The sequence below is a fragment of the Coffea eugenioides genome, chromosome 1, assembly GCF_003713205.1.
Source record: "Coffea eugenioides isolate CCC68of chromosome 1, Ceug_1.0, whole genome shotgun sequence".
NCBI classification, from domain to species: domain Eukaryota; kingdom Viridiplantae; phylum Streptophyta; class Magnoliopsida; order Gentianales; family Rubiaceae; genus Coffea; species Coffea eugenioides.
In genome coordinates this window covers 48,526,073-48,539,013 of record NC_040035.1, presented here as the reverse complement: position 1 = coordinate 48,539,013, position 12,941 = coordinate 48,526,073, and the positions used below count along the sequence as shown (strand labels likewise).

Sequence of the window (12,941 nt, the reverse complement as noted above, 5' to 3'; positions counted from 1 at the left end):
ATTGCGTCCTACCTGCTGAATTAGTAAATCTTAACGCCTGGGAACTGCAATAAACAAGTACCAGATCTGTAATAGTAAAAAAAAATCCACGTAATTCTCAATATATTTTGCCCATCCTTCCAAAGGATGCCATATCATTGCAAGTATTCTAACATCAAAAGGACGAGATCCGTCCACCAAAACACTGCAAAAAACACGAGAATGAAAAACCCAAGACGACGGCCCGATGATATGCTTTTGTTAAACAATACTCCTATACTGCGGCCACCTCTTGGGATCCAGCAACTAAAAAAGACGCCAAACGAGGATCTGTACGATAAGGAATTCCAGTCCTAGCGCCCAATGCTCTACACTTAATAGCTGCCTGCAATTAACGACACACAGTGGATGTCACTGGTGAGCTATCTCCAGTCAATCAATTGCTCGGACCCCAGCAGCTTTTAGTACATTTTTACTTGCAGGAGGAAAGTTTACTTACCACTTGAGCTGCAAAGGGTAACATTATTTCTGGTGGCATGTTGGCACAAATGGCTACAAAACAACGTAGAGATAAAGGGTTAGATATGGATATCATCAATGCCCAGCCACCGAAGTACAACTTATAAGAAGTGTCATAAAACAGTATGGACACTCCGCATTTGCAGAGATTGTAAGGGAAAGCGTAATAGATTTCTAGATGGCTGACAGATTGAAAACCCTAAATCCTCCTCAAACCTGAAGAGAGAGGTCCTGATAAAATAACAGAATCAATTTTGCGTTTTCAAAGACCACATACTACAATGATACAATACACAAATCTGCCACTCTCAAAAAACACTCACATACACAACGTCTATGTGGTGTGTGTGTGTGTGTTTGCAGAGTGTTTTAGTTCGTGGGAAAGATGCAGCAGCAGCAGCAGCAGAATTTAAAGTATATTAAGGGGCAATAAGCCTTTTCAACCAAGGGAGTAAAAACAAAAGAGAGAGAGAGAGAGAGAGAACGGGAACAAGAACAAAAACTGTTCTTTCCTTACCATAAAGTGTAGCTCCAATAAATGAATCTCCAGCACCAGTTGTATCAACAAGTTCTCCAGGAGGTATATTCTCAGCTGTTCCAACAAATAGTGTTCCAGTCACAGTCCCAATCCCCTTCGCACATAACTTCTTCACACCCTGTTGGGAGAAAAATGCGGAAAAAGCAGCATAAAGTCTAATGTCACAGAGTAGTAGTGAAGTTACTAGGAACTATTACAACTCAGACTCCTTTCAAATACTTCCAACAAGGCCTGCAGATCAAAATTGTATTTTCTTTTCTTTCTGCAGCAAGGTAAAGAAGAAAGCTCTTTCAAAAAATAACAGGTTAACTTGACATCATGAGATTTCATCTTCCAAGACAAAAGGCCACATGCCAGATAAATATTGTATTTTCCTCTTACGAAGATATTAATTTCTGCATGTTCCATACTTCGGCCAGATCTTTCATTTATACAACACACCACTATCGTATATGCATGTGTCTAAAGAACTTCTCAGCAGTAAGTTCCTCATAAAATTTACACAGAAGTGAGCATGCTACTTCCAAAAGACTGTCCAAACAAGAAAATGAACACACACAGCATCCAACTCAAAATTCAGCATTGTTAATGAATTATGATCATCAACGCCCGGATTTAAGTGTCATAAAATATAGTTTGTGCTTACTTAGATCCACATCAAATAGTTTTAAAATGATTGCCATGTGAAACTCAATGCAGAATAAATGAAATTCATATATTTCAGCTACACTACTGCCGAATCCTTCAAGGATGAAAAGAAATTACCGAGGATATACATGTTGGCGAGTTTCTATTACTATCTTTTTTCTTCTTCAGTATATCGCATAAATCATCTATATCTGTTTCTTCAGACTGGGCATTTTCTGCAGAAACATTTTTTTGACAAACAGAAAGTGAGGTAAATTGAAGCAAATTGAAAGAGATCTGATCCACATATCCAATCATGATCTTGAAGATGTCTATACACATATAGCAGTTCATTCAAGAGTGGGGGAAAAAAGGTTGCATGTGCATACCAGTCATGCCCCTCTCCAGCATTATACATCCCTCTTTGCCTAATGTCACAATGACAAATTTGACATGAGTCAACATCAAAAGAAAAGAAACAAGGGCACTTGGGATAGATGGCGCCTCAGTCCACTCCTGCAAGGAAAGATGTAAGATATTTGCAAATAACTCCTCAAACAGGGAAAAGAAAAAGGCAACGACAGAGAAAAAAAGACAAAATATGAAACTGATGATCCAATGCAATCGAAGGTGAATCTTTTCCAAAGCAGTTCCAGCAAGGATTAGAATCGAAGAATGATGATCCTACAGATTGTAATCAGAAAGCTTGCACAGTATAAAAGAATTGATGGACTGGAATCTAATTCACAGATACAAATTGTTTAAAATCAAGCCTGATTAATGAACATCAAGTTAATTCAGTATTTCACATGGCATACTTCAAAAATCCAGAAACAAAGCAGACATTATTACCACCCTTTGCAGTCTCCTTGTTTTAATCCAATGAAAAGAGTACAACTTATTTTGTCAATAATTCACATCTGCTGCAATGGTCTACCAGCTACCAACCAAGTATAAATAAACTTTTGCTATGATCCCCAAAAGTCCAATTTATGAAAAAACCATAACTCCTCTAATTAACAACCTAGAAAAACTAGGGTAGCAATGCTAGAGTTATAAATAGAAAGACATACAGCAGTTCAAAAGGATTACTATTTAAGCAGCTTTTATGAAGCCTAAACTTGCCTGTGGAAATTTTGCTGAGCATACAACGTAACTAGACAAACTTAAGAGATCATCTAATCCCTCCCTCTTGCTTTCTGCATCAGTTAAGATAGGGATTGCCCTGCGATTTGCCTGTACTGGAAAATCAGAAAGCATTCTGTCATTTTCACTTTGCAAAAGTTTCAACAATACCAGCTACCTCTGAAAGTATCAACGCTCACATACAATAGTGCAGTAAGTATGAGTTCCTAAAATTGTATAGAGCAGAAAATTAGCCTTAGACGAAAGTAACGCAAACACTTGAAGATTACCTCCTGTGCAACAAGCAAAGCAGTTTCGTGTAATCTTCCATCAAAATATACAAGCCTTGCTCCACTAATAGCAGCTAACAAGTTAGAAGTTGAAAGATCATCAGGTATCATGGGCGGGTATCCTGGAGTATGAATGCAAGTGCGAGTTTTCCTGAAATATTTCAAGAAACAAAACTCCAAGTTAATAAAACGAAGCAATCTATTTAACTCAGCTAAGAAAACTCTAGATTTCAAGTACTTCAAATGAAAATCTTAAATGAAAGATGGAAGCCAAAAAAGTTTGCATCTTTAAACTGCCTTTATTTTGTTTTCTGAAACCCTGCTGCCATTCTTCTTGAATTCGTTCATAGTAATCAATATTCTAAAAACAACAGAAATGAGAAAAGGAGAAAACAAAAATCATATACTTCACCAAATTAAAGTCTAGCACTTAACCAAGGAAATGTTAAACAAGGAGTAATAAAAATTTTGCTAGCTTCGGTTAACAACTAAAGGCAAGTAAAAGTACACAGTGTTGCTAAACAAAAGTAATATCCAGCCGTTAGAGAGATATACATAATGAAAGATCATTCACAACAAATGAGCAAACCATTGACATCCAGTGAAGAAGCAGATAAACAGAACCATCCTAACTAAATTACTCCTATTTGTGCAACAAAATCATTAATCTATTGCAGAATACTCACGTTTGGTTGTCGACAATGACATAAGTGAATGGAGAATTGCCTCCTTCTGATACCTGAAAAAAATATACCAATAGAAAATTAAGTGAGCATTGTGAAACGTTACAGATTAAAAGAAGAGTAACTGGAAAAAGATAAGGGGAACCACCTCCTATACAGTACATTTCATACATCAAAGAAAAAGTTGATGGTAGTGCTATCAACGACCCACCATGACCTCGTGGAAAGCAAAAATACAGGAAACCAGTTGATGACTTTAACCCATGTAAAAGAAAATCTGGGACTAGCTGCACTTTGGCTAATGAGTAATCTATCAGAATAATATGGTGAATTCATATTCAGCAAGCAAGGTTTGTTAGGTCCAAATATCCATGGGAGCAGTCTTTTGTTGGTAGGCGACCTGTAAATAACATTTAAGCACGAATTGGGTTTGTGGCCAGCCTGGCCTTTGAGTTGGGTAACTACCATTCCCCTAATATTTTTAGTTACAAAAATATAGAAACCACAAAATTGAAATAGCATCAAAAGCCAAAAGCAGGTCAAAGTTGTCCTTCACTTTACCAAAATTTAGCTCACAGAGCCAAACTTTGCAATACTTTATATCAACTTTGAGATGAGTTGAAGGTTGTGCTATCACAGAGGATTGACTGCTGCTAGCAACAAGAGGCCACAATATATCAATTTTCAATAAGGTAAGTTTATCAGGTCAAACAAAGAATATAGTTAAACTGTACATATGACTGCAAGCATTGGCGCTCATCATTCTAAATCAACAAGGAATTAACCTTGCACATTTGATGTCCAAACATCAAACAGAAATTCCTAATTCCTAAATGCTCTGTAGCTTCATCTTGGAGTTCATCACATTTGAAGAGATTGCAGGTCAAGGTGATTGCGTATGTATGTAAATCATATTTTCCCTCGGAATTCTAGCAAGTGAAGGTTGAAGCATTGTGATGGGAGAAACTGATATCAAAATCACACACCAAAGAGAGGTTCACATGAGTAACAGAAACAAAGAAGTCCACCATTAAAATGCCAAAGAAAAGCTCAAGCGAGTAAAAGAAATGGAAGTTTTGCACGAATTAACAGAGATCCGAAGAAGCCCACCACAAGAAAGGACGTGTCAACGCCATCAGCTTCTAGTTCCTCTATTAGCCCTTTTCCTTGGGGGTCATCAGCAACCTACTCAAGAAATTTCTAGCGATAAACATCCCCTACTATATATTACGCGAGAATGTTCAGTTAAAAAATTACAAGGTTGAAAGTAGACCTTGGATATCAGCCGCGGCTTCAGTCCCAATCGAGCGGCACAAGTCAAAGCATTCCCTGCATTTCCCCCTCCTTGCAGCTAATCAAGAAAAGGCCCCGACGCAGTCATTTTGGGAGCAAGCATCAACCAACCAATATGCTTAACATTTTGAAAGTGTATACAAAATAATTTTGGCACGAGTAATTTCATATGTAAAAGATTTTGCTTCTTCTTCTTCTTCTTCTTTAAAAGAAAAGAAAAGAAAATAATAAATAGACGATTGGCATGGTGTAGCAGAATAAATAGACGATTAGTATACGAATAGGAAGAGAAACCTTAGCGCTGGTGCTACGAGTCTTGTCGTCCGGATTGGGGTAAGAGGCCACTGTAGCCAAGAAATCCACCGACACTAATCCGCAACCTAGCTGCATAAGTACGCTGTTATCAGTGTAATTGTAAATGAAAAAAAAATAATGCAAGTAGATAGAGGAAAAAGACCAACAACGATGCGATCTTCGGGGAGAGGTGGAAGCGATGAGGAAGCTTGAGCTGAAGTTGACATCGTCTTCCTGTCACACAAATTTCTGCTGTAAACAAACAAAAGCCGATAGCAATGCCGCAGACGACGACGCGTAACAATTCGAAGAAGCGAAAAAAAAAATAGTGAAGTAGTATAAGAAAGAGCAAGGTACCTGGGAGAGCGAGTGATGAGAGAAGAATTGGAGCGCGGTGGAGACGAATGAGGAGGAGTTGGTAGGAGATTGGAGCAGGAATACAATGACTTAGTTGCAAACGTCAATCCACCAGGAAGCGAGTGCAATGATGGTGACGCCATTGCTACTTTTTCTATGGCCACTTGGGCAGACATGTATCCCGCAACCAGGATGAGATTAGTTTATCTCTTTGTCCGCTGCGCTCCATCCACTTACAACGAGTGGTATATTATTATCGTTCGGACAAATTATTATCGTTAGGAACAAAAAAAAAAAAAGCGAGTGTTATAATACTGCTAATTTATCATGTCATATTGTACGAGTACAAAAAGGACCGCGACAATTGTTAGCAAATCATTTCCTATCGTTTCGGAGAAAAAACAAAGAAAAAAGAATTAGTAAATCATTTTTCTGTTTGGTGCACAGCACAAAATCAAGAAGAATATTTTGAGGAATACTATGACGCAAAAAATGCTCCAAATCTTTCCCGTTCCGGCGGTGGTTTGACTTTTTACCCACCGAGCACTGCGCCATCCCCACATTCATTCATTGAGATGAAAACTAGTACTACTATCTGTTCAATCCCGTAATCGAACCATAGGCGGGTAAAATTGATTGATCAATATACAAGATGACGTACCCGACCTGCATCTCCATTGTATTGTGAATATTTTAAGATTATCAAAATTAGAGGTCAGAATATTCTCTCATTTTCTCTACGCAAATAAAAGAGCTCACAACTACGATCCTACACCACCGAAGAAACCTATTTTCTCAATACAAATGGCCCTTCATTACTGTACACTTAAAAAAAGAAAAGAAAAGAAAAGAAAAAATGGCCTAAAATGAAGCTTCATAACCGCTAGGACCGTCATTCCAAGTACGCCTCGAAAGCAGTCCATGCTCGCTCATACTCCCCTTTAATCTATAAAACGCTTTTTTACTGCGGACGGTCCTCAATGGACCTGACCTGTTCCCATGCTTGATGGGCAGTGCTACCCCTCCAGCCAGACTTGAAGCTGAAAACGGCCTGTTTTCCATCTCTTCAAGTGGACCTGAACTGTAATCCATCGTTATGAAGGAGGATGCCTGTCCGTAAGTCAACCTCGGAGTAACTCCCGCAGCATTCCACCAACTACTTTCGGAAGGGACAAGATCACCTTTGAAATCAGAGTCTGGCACAGAAGAGTCTCTCTGACTACAACCATCCCCGCATGTCCCGTCTGTATCATCATTGTATATGAGCTTCAGTGCCTGCACTACTTCTCCCATAAATGGTCTGTGAGTTACCTCTGGGTGAACGCACATGGAGGCAATGGCAGCCACCTTAGCCATGTCATCAAAGTTGTAGCTTCCAGCCAAGGAAGGATCCACCAGCTGCTCTAAACCTTCTCTGCTGGTAAGTAGAGGCCTCGCCCAAGTCACGAGATTTTCTTGTCCCGGAGGTTGGGACATGTCCACAGGTTTTCTTCCCGAGAGAAGCTCTAGTAGCACAACCCCATAACTATAAACATCACTTTTCACAAGCAAATGCCCTGTCATTGCATATTCAGGGGCTACATACCTGGAATTCAAATTATAGACGGTTAACCACTAAGCAAGGAAAGACAAGACAGCTGCAACTCCACAGCCGCATTACAAGATGCAGTACATACCCAAAAGTTCCCATGACTCGAGTAGAAATGTGATGGCTTCCTTCTGTTGCTTCTCTGGCCAACCCAAAATCTGAAACTTTGGGGGTAAAGTCATCTTCTAATAAAACATTACTTGCTTTAAAATCTCGATGAATTACTCGAGGATTAGAGTCCTCATGAAGATAAGCTAATCCCCTAGCAGCACCCAGAGCAATCTTCAGCCTCGCATCCCAATCTAGAGGCCCTTTTTGCTTGTCCACACCTGAAATGTTGCATGGATATTCACAAATTAGATGGATCGTATTACTGACAATTATTTGTATGAGTTTGAAAATAATAAAGTGGAGCGTTTTGTAGCAATATAGATCTTGATATAAGCATGAGAAAATTTTTTTAAAGTAATAGAAATTGAAAGGAAGAATTATGTACCATGTAAGTGGGACTCAACACTGCCATTTGGTACAAGCTCATAAACCAAGCATCGTACCCGTTCTTCAATGCATATACCAATCAACTTCACAAGGTTACGATGATGCAATCGGCTGAGCATCTCAACTTCAGATATAAATTCACGGTCTCCATTCTGAATATCTCTTGTAAGCAATTTCACCGCTACATCAGTTCCATCTTCCAAGAGCCCATGGTAGACACGTCCAAACCCACCTTCACCTAAAATCCTCTTGGGACTGAACTTCTCTGTAGCCCTCTCAAGCTCAACAAGCGAAAATGTTTTAACAGAAAGAATAGAAGCTGGCATGGCAGATAGGATGGATGTTGATGTGGAGCTTGCTGGGCTACTTGATAGCATTGATCCCATTCCTGAGACAGAAACAAATATTCAAATGCATAAGAAAATCTCTACCACTTGGAGAACTAAATTGGCTGAAGCTAATGCGAGTTCATATTCAATTTACCAGCTACCATGACTAAAACAGGTCAAACGCATGGTTACCTAATCTGTCCAACCAGATCCTAAAGAAGAATTTCAAACGCATGCATAAATTACCATACAAAGGCTCAGGAATCAATCTCAAAGACCATTTAGTGATTTTTAACATAATAACTGCAATTAATCAACTCCAAGACAAGTATAGGTTTTGTCGTTCATATACACGAGCGGGAACAAGCATTAGACATGTCAAGGGTAAGAAAGCAGATGTAAATTTTCTCTCTTCAAGATGAATGCTCCGGTCATCTAAAAGACAAGCAGAGATTTTTTTAATACTCAAAACCCTATTGGGCTCATCAAACTGCTGCTGCACACCAAAAAAAAAAAGATGAAGAGACCCTGTATACTTCATCTTTTCAGGTATATTTAGCATGTCTCTTTCATTTATGTGTCCTATAAACATGAGATCAAGCAATCAAGGGTACTGCTAGGTTCTCTTTTAACAGAAATGTCTGTATCTCTTAAAAGCCCCCAAAAACTCTGTAACTGCAAATATGCTTATAAAGTGGGAGGACTTGGTATTCCACCAACTGCTACCGGATGGGATATAACGCTCTCAAAAAATTGATAACTACAAAGATACAGAAAGATAAAGCTCAAATAGATACCACTTTTCTTATTTAATGATGGTGTTATCACAGGACCAACAGCATTGGATGGTCTACCAGTCTTCCTGCATTTCAAGAGGACAGCAGCAGCTCCACAACAAACCACCAAAAGTACTAGTGCAGACAAGGCAATGACAAAAATAATTCGTGGACTCATTTTCTGATTTTTATCATCCATATATGCAGTAATAGGGAATTGCTGGTTTCCAACACTTCCACTGGGGCCACTGCCAGAGGAGTCACCAGATGGTGGTGAAGACGGAATACCTAATAACAACTTATTCAGACTAAGATTCCATGGGGTTATTTAATGGATCAACAATGGAAAAAACCAAAAGATACCAGGTTACCTGGATAGGTAATGTAGATTACTTCATAAGCACCAAAAAGTGTCCTGTTAAGAAGCACCTTCTTTTGCCAAAATCTTTCATAAATCAGTAGAGCAGTTGTATTATCAAACCTATCCTCAAGTGGAACCAAATTAACGTCAACTACTGTTCTTCCCTGATTTTGACTATCAGCACTAGCACCAACTATGACTACTTGACTTTGTTCTAGATAAACTCCTTCTGCAATCTCAATCTCAAGCTGAGTGACCAGAGGAAAAACAGCATAAAGCGAGACATCAAGAAGAAGTTTGATTTTCATTGGCAACACGCAACCACATGTCGAACCAAATGGAGTTGACGTAAATGGCTCTGCACAGATTTGACCACAACCTGCCAATACATAAAACACCCTTTTCTTTTGTAATTAAAGAAGAGAACTAAAGAATAAGTTAATCAAGAGAACAACACTAAGCGCAACGAGCTACTGCAGATTAATTAAATCAATTTATTTGCTATGTTGATAGGCAATGGCATGCTAAATTCACTTCCAGTAAGGGAACTGAAATGATTTGATGAACAGGACCGGACAAATTATACGCAAGGCTGAGAGTCTTAGACAGGAAAACATCAGATGAGGTGTACAAAGTTGGCAGTATAGATAACAGAAATGTTATCCCACCATGATCCAACAGAGATTACCATCTAACTTAAGGAAAGTACCCAGTATAGAATACCATAAATAGAGTCCGCATGATGACAGATACACTGTGCATTGTTGCTCCAGCCTACATTTTATTTTACCTTTTAACTTGCTCCAGCATGTATCACCACAAGCAGTCAGAAATGGAATCTATAATAGAAAGCAGTTTGGTGCTTATTTAATCAACATTAATACATACATTAACTTTAAGCTAATTGCTAAGTATTTCAAGCAGCCTCCATATGATAAAATTAAAAATCACAGAATTTGTATCATTAAGATCACGTCACCGTGGAGTCCAGAAATGACAAGTCATCTTTTCTTTCAAATGGGAAATATTTTAGTATAGCTTGACGGTAAATCTGTACAAGGACCCATAGACGAGGAAATCATAGATAATTAGGTCAAATAGTCCAGAAATGAGTCAAATATTACCTGGTGTCCTGGATGGAGATGGCGAAATTGCATGACTCCCCCCAGGGCGAGGGGAATGATGATGATGTCTTGGCAATGGACTAACATTTGGACCAGTAACAGGACCTTAAACAATGATTTCTATTTCAGTAAGAGAGGGAATATTTTCTGAATGCAGCATCAGATGAGCAAACACGGTACCTTTAGGTGCTGGTGCAGGAGCTGGTGAAACTGATTGATGCAAAGGAGGCTTATACTGCCTTCGAGTAGGCACTACAAAAGGAACCATTGAAGCACCCGAAGACAACAACCTGACTGAGACATACAAAAATGAACCTCTATGTTATTGTCCAACGTATAAACAGGAATAACCATTGTCCAAAATAAAAGCCACATAGAATAGTTAATGGACGATTACCACCCAAGTATCCCAGCCAAATTTAATAAGTAGAGAGTAAAAGCTAAAATGTCCAATCTATGCTTTTTCTTTTATTTCCCAATCACTGTTTGCCTTTACTGAGGAAGACATCCGGCATGTACTGTGAATTTTACATCAAGCAAGTACCAAGAAATGCTCAATCTTACAATGCAAAGGAAGATAGAGTTACAGGATGTGGTTTACCATGTTCCAGGGAGATTTTCCTCGAGAAGGGTGACTCACTTGGAAGTAAAGATGGAGACAAGGAGATTTGTGGCAATGGAATACCTGGAAGAAAGAAAATTAACAATCATAATAGCTCAACCATATTGATATCAATAAATGCTGTGTTGTATAAATATGTATAGCCCTGGTGTGCATTTTCAAGATCCTTTGCTTAGGACAGATTATAGTAATGGGTATTGAAAGCAATGTACCTTAAGGTCTTAAATATTTTCCATACAATTGCTTTAGTTATATAAAATGCGTAAGCAGTGTGAAATCATTTAACATTCTAGAAAACAGCTGATATAAATCCATGCATCAATAAGAGCCCTCAGATGATTATGGTTCTATTCCACATAAGGGCTATGTAATCGCATGCACAAAAGCTACATTCTCTACAATGACTTAACAACAGAATGATCAACATTGCCTACAATGATCAATGTCATTTTATTTATAAGGGTAAACGGAATGTAACTACCTGCGTGCTCTTTGAAAGGCAGATATAATAATAAAGGACAAGTCCATTAAAACCAGAAGTTAGTCTAGAAGGGAATACAGAACTTAAGCTTGTGGTGACCTTTCGACAAGGCAGCTTTAACTGGTTATGACTAGAGGTGAGTTAGATTGGTCTACACCAGCTGCGTGGGTCATAAGGAATGAATCCAGTGTAAATCCTATAATGATGAAGTACCCAAGTCTGTTTTACTAATTCTATAGAGCCAGCTACAGCTTTCACACCAGTCCACACACTGCAAGATACATATCCGGATAAACAACAACAGCTATTATATGCTGAAGGCAAACCTACATGCGGAATAACTTCCGCCTGGGCGGCAGGAAATTAATCGACTATCATCACAGTCGCCCCATAAATTGATCAACTATCAGAAAAGAGTAAAGCGTGGGCAACTAACTAAACTAACTCAAATAACTCAACAAATAAGTCACAATTTTATGCCATCTTTGTTTGGTCCTTGAAGCATGACGAGCAGCAATACAGTCAAACAGAATTCAACTCTCAATTTGTCGTTTAAGGAAACAAAGCAATTAACATCCCATTATTTGCTCTGCCAAAGGTTTCAGCTATTACCGGCTACCAAATACAGTACTTCCCGGGTCCGGCACCCACACAAAGGTAGACCATTAAATAAACAAGATAAAGAAGTATAAACAAGCATAATGCACGTGCATTAGGAGCATATAGCATAGTTACCGTGGTTAGTAGGTAGCAAAGTGAGCAAAGGAAGGAAAAAGTGAAGCATTAAAGAACGGAACATCTTGACTCTCCAGCAGCACACAATTCAAGCACAGCATCGTCAGAATCAAACACTTCAGCACTCGAACCCCACTTCCCCGAGCTCTCTAGGGTTCCGGGGAAAAATTTTTTTACTCCGCCAACGACAATATCCTCCATTAGCTCCTTTAATCGATTGCATGTCCTTATACACGCCCAAAAATCCCCTGAAGTCACGACAAGCTCACACCCTAGCTCGCATTAACCGACAATGCAGGTGCTTGGAGCAAACAATTCCTTTTCTTGTTTATAGATCCAAAGAGTAGAGCGGAGATCTGAAAAAAATTAACTGGAACAAAAAACAGATAATGCGGCTTTCTTTCTTTATAGATTAGAGAATGCAGATCTTGAGATGAATTGAGGGGATGGAGATTGTTTGATTGGCGGTAATGAGGAAAGTGAAGACCGTCGAGCAGAGAGTTTAATGCGGCTTCTTTTCCTTTTTTCAGTGGAGCGAAGTGAGAGTTTAACAAACAAAAGATTTAGCGGTAAGTATGACTGTATGAGTGAGTGAGTGAGTGTGTGTGAGAGAGAAACAAGGCGAGAGAGAGAGTGATTGACAGGAGAGAAAAAAGTGGGGAGCAGAGGGAAGGGTCGCTTTAATGCCGGTCTAGCCACCGGTATCCACTTTCTTGAGCCTT

The 12,941-nt window shown here is 39.0% G+C and overlaps 2 protein-coding genes across 4 annotated transcripts; both read right to left on the bottom strand.

The window, feature by feature from the left end:
- Positions 1-45: 45 nt before the first annotated feature.
- Positions 46-5,914, bottom strand: LOC113764572 (ribokinase-like). Of its 2 annotated transcripts, none has more exons than XM_027308506.1 (13): positions 5,706-5,914; positions 5,516-5,597; positions 5,349-5,438; positions 5,035-5,112; positions 4,872-4,946; positions 3,765-3,817; positions 3,079-3,229; positions 2,789-2,899; positions 2,053-2,179; positions 1,802-1,899; positions 1,016-1,154; positions 479-531; positions 46-364 (listed from the first exon to the last, which is right to left on the bottom strand). In XM_027308506.1, exons 1-13 carry the CDS (start codon positions 5,879-5,881, stop codon positions 254-256), a joined length of 1,344 nt encoding a protein of 447 aa, XP_027164307.1. In that variant the 5' UTR covers positions 5,882-5,914; the 3' UTR covers positions 46-253. The 2 variants fall into 2 exon arrangements, with proteins under 2 accessions (XP_027164307.1, XP_027164314.1); XM_027308513.1 differs by having other exon boundaries at positions 5,516-5,582; positions 5,706-5,912.
- A 435-nt stretch (positions 5,915-6,349) lies between these two features.
- On the bottom strand, positions 6,350-12,819 carry LOC113750227 (receptor-like serine/threonine-protein kinase ALE2). Of its 2 annotated transcripts, XM_027294214.1 has the most exons (9): positions 12,220-12,819; positions 10,983-11,066; positions 10,562-10,675; positions 10,382-10,486; positions 9,268-9,636; positions 8,918-9,184; positions 7,790-8,179; positions 7,382-7,622; positions 6,350-7,290 (listed from the first exon to the last, which is right to left on the bottom strand). In XM_027294214.1, exons 1-9 carry the CDS (start codon positions 12,281-12,283, stop codon positions 6,567-6,569), a joined length of 2,358 nt encoding a protein of 785 aa, XP_027150015.1. In that variant the 5' UTR covers positions 12,284-12,819; the 3' UTR covers positions 6,350-6,566. The 2 variants fall into 2 exon arrangements, with proteins under 2 accessions (XP_027150015.1, XP_027150021.1); XM_027294220.1 differs by lacking the exon at positions 12,220-12,819 and having other exon boundaries at positions 10,562-10,671; positions 10,983-11,067.
- Between the last annotated feature and the right edge of the window lie 122 nt (positions 12,820-12,941).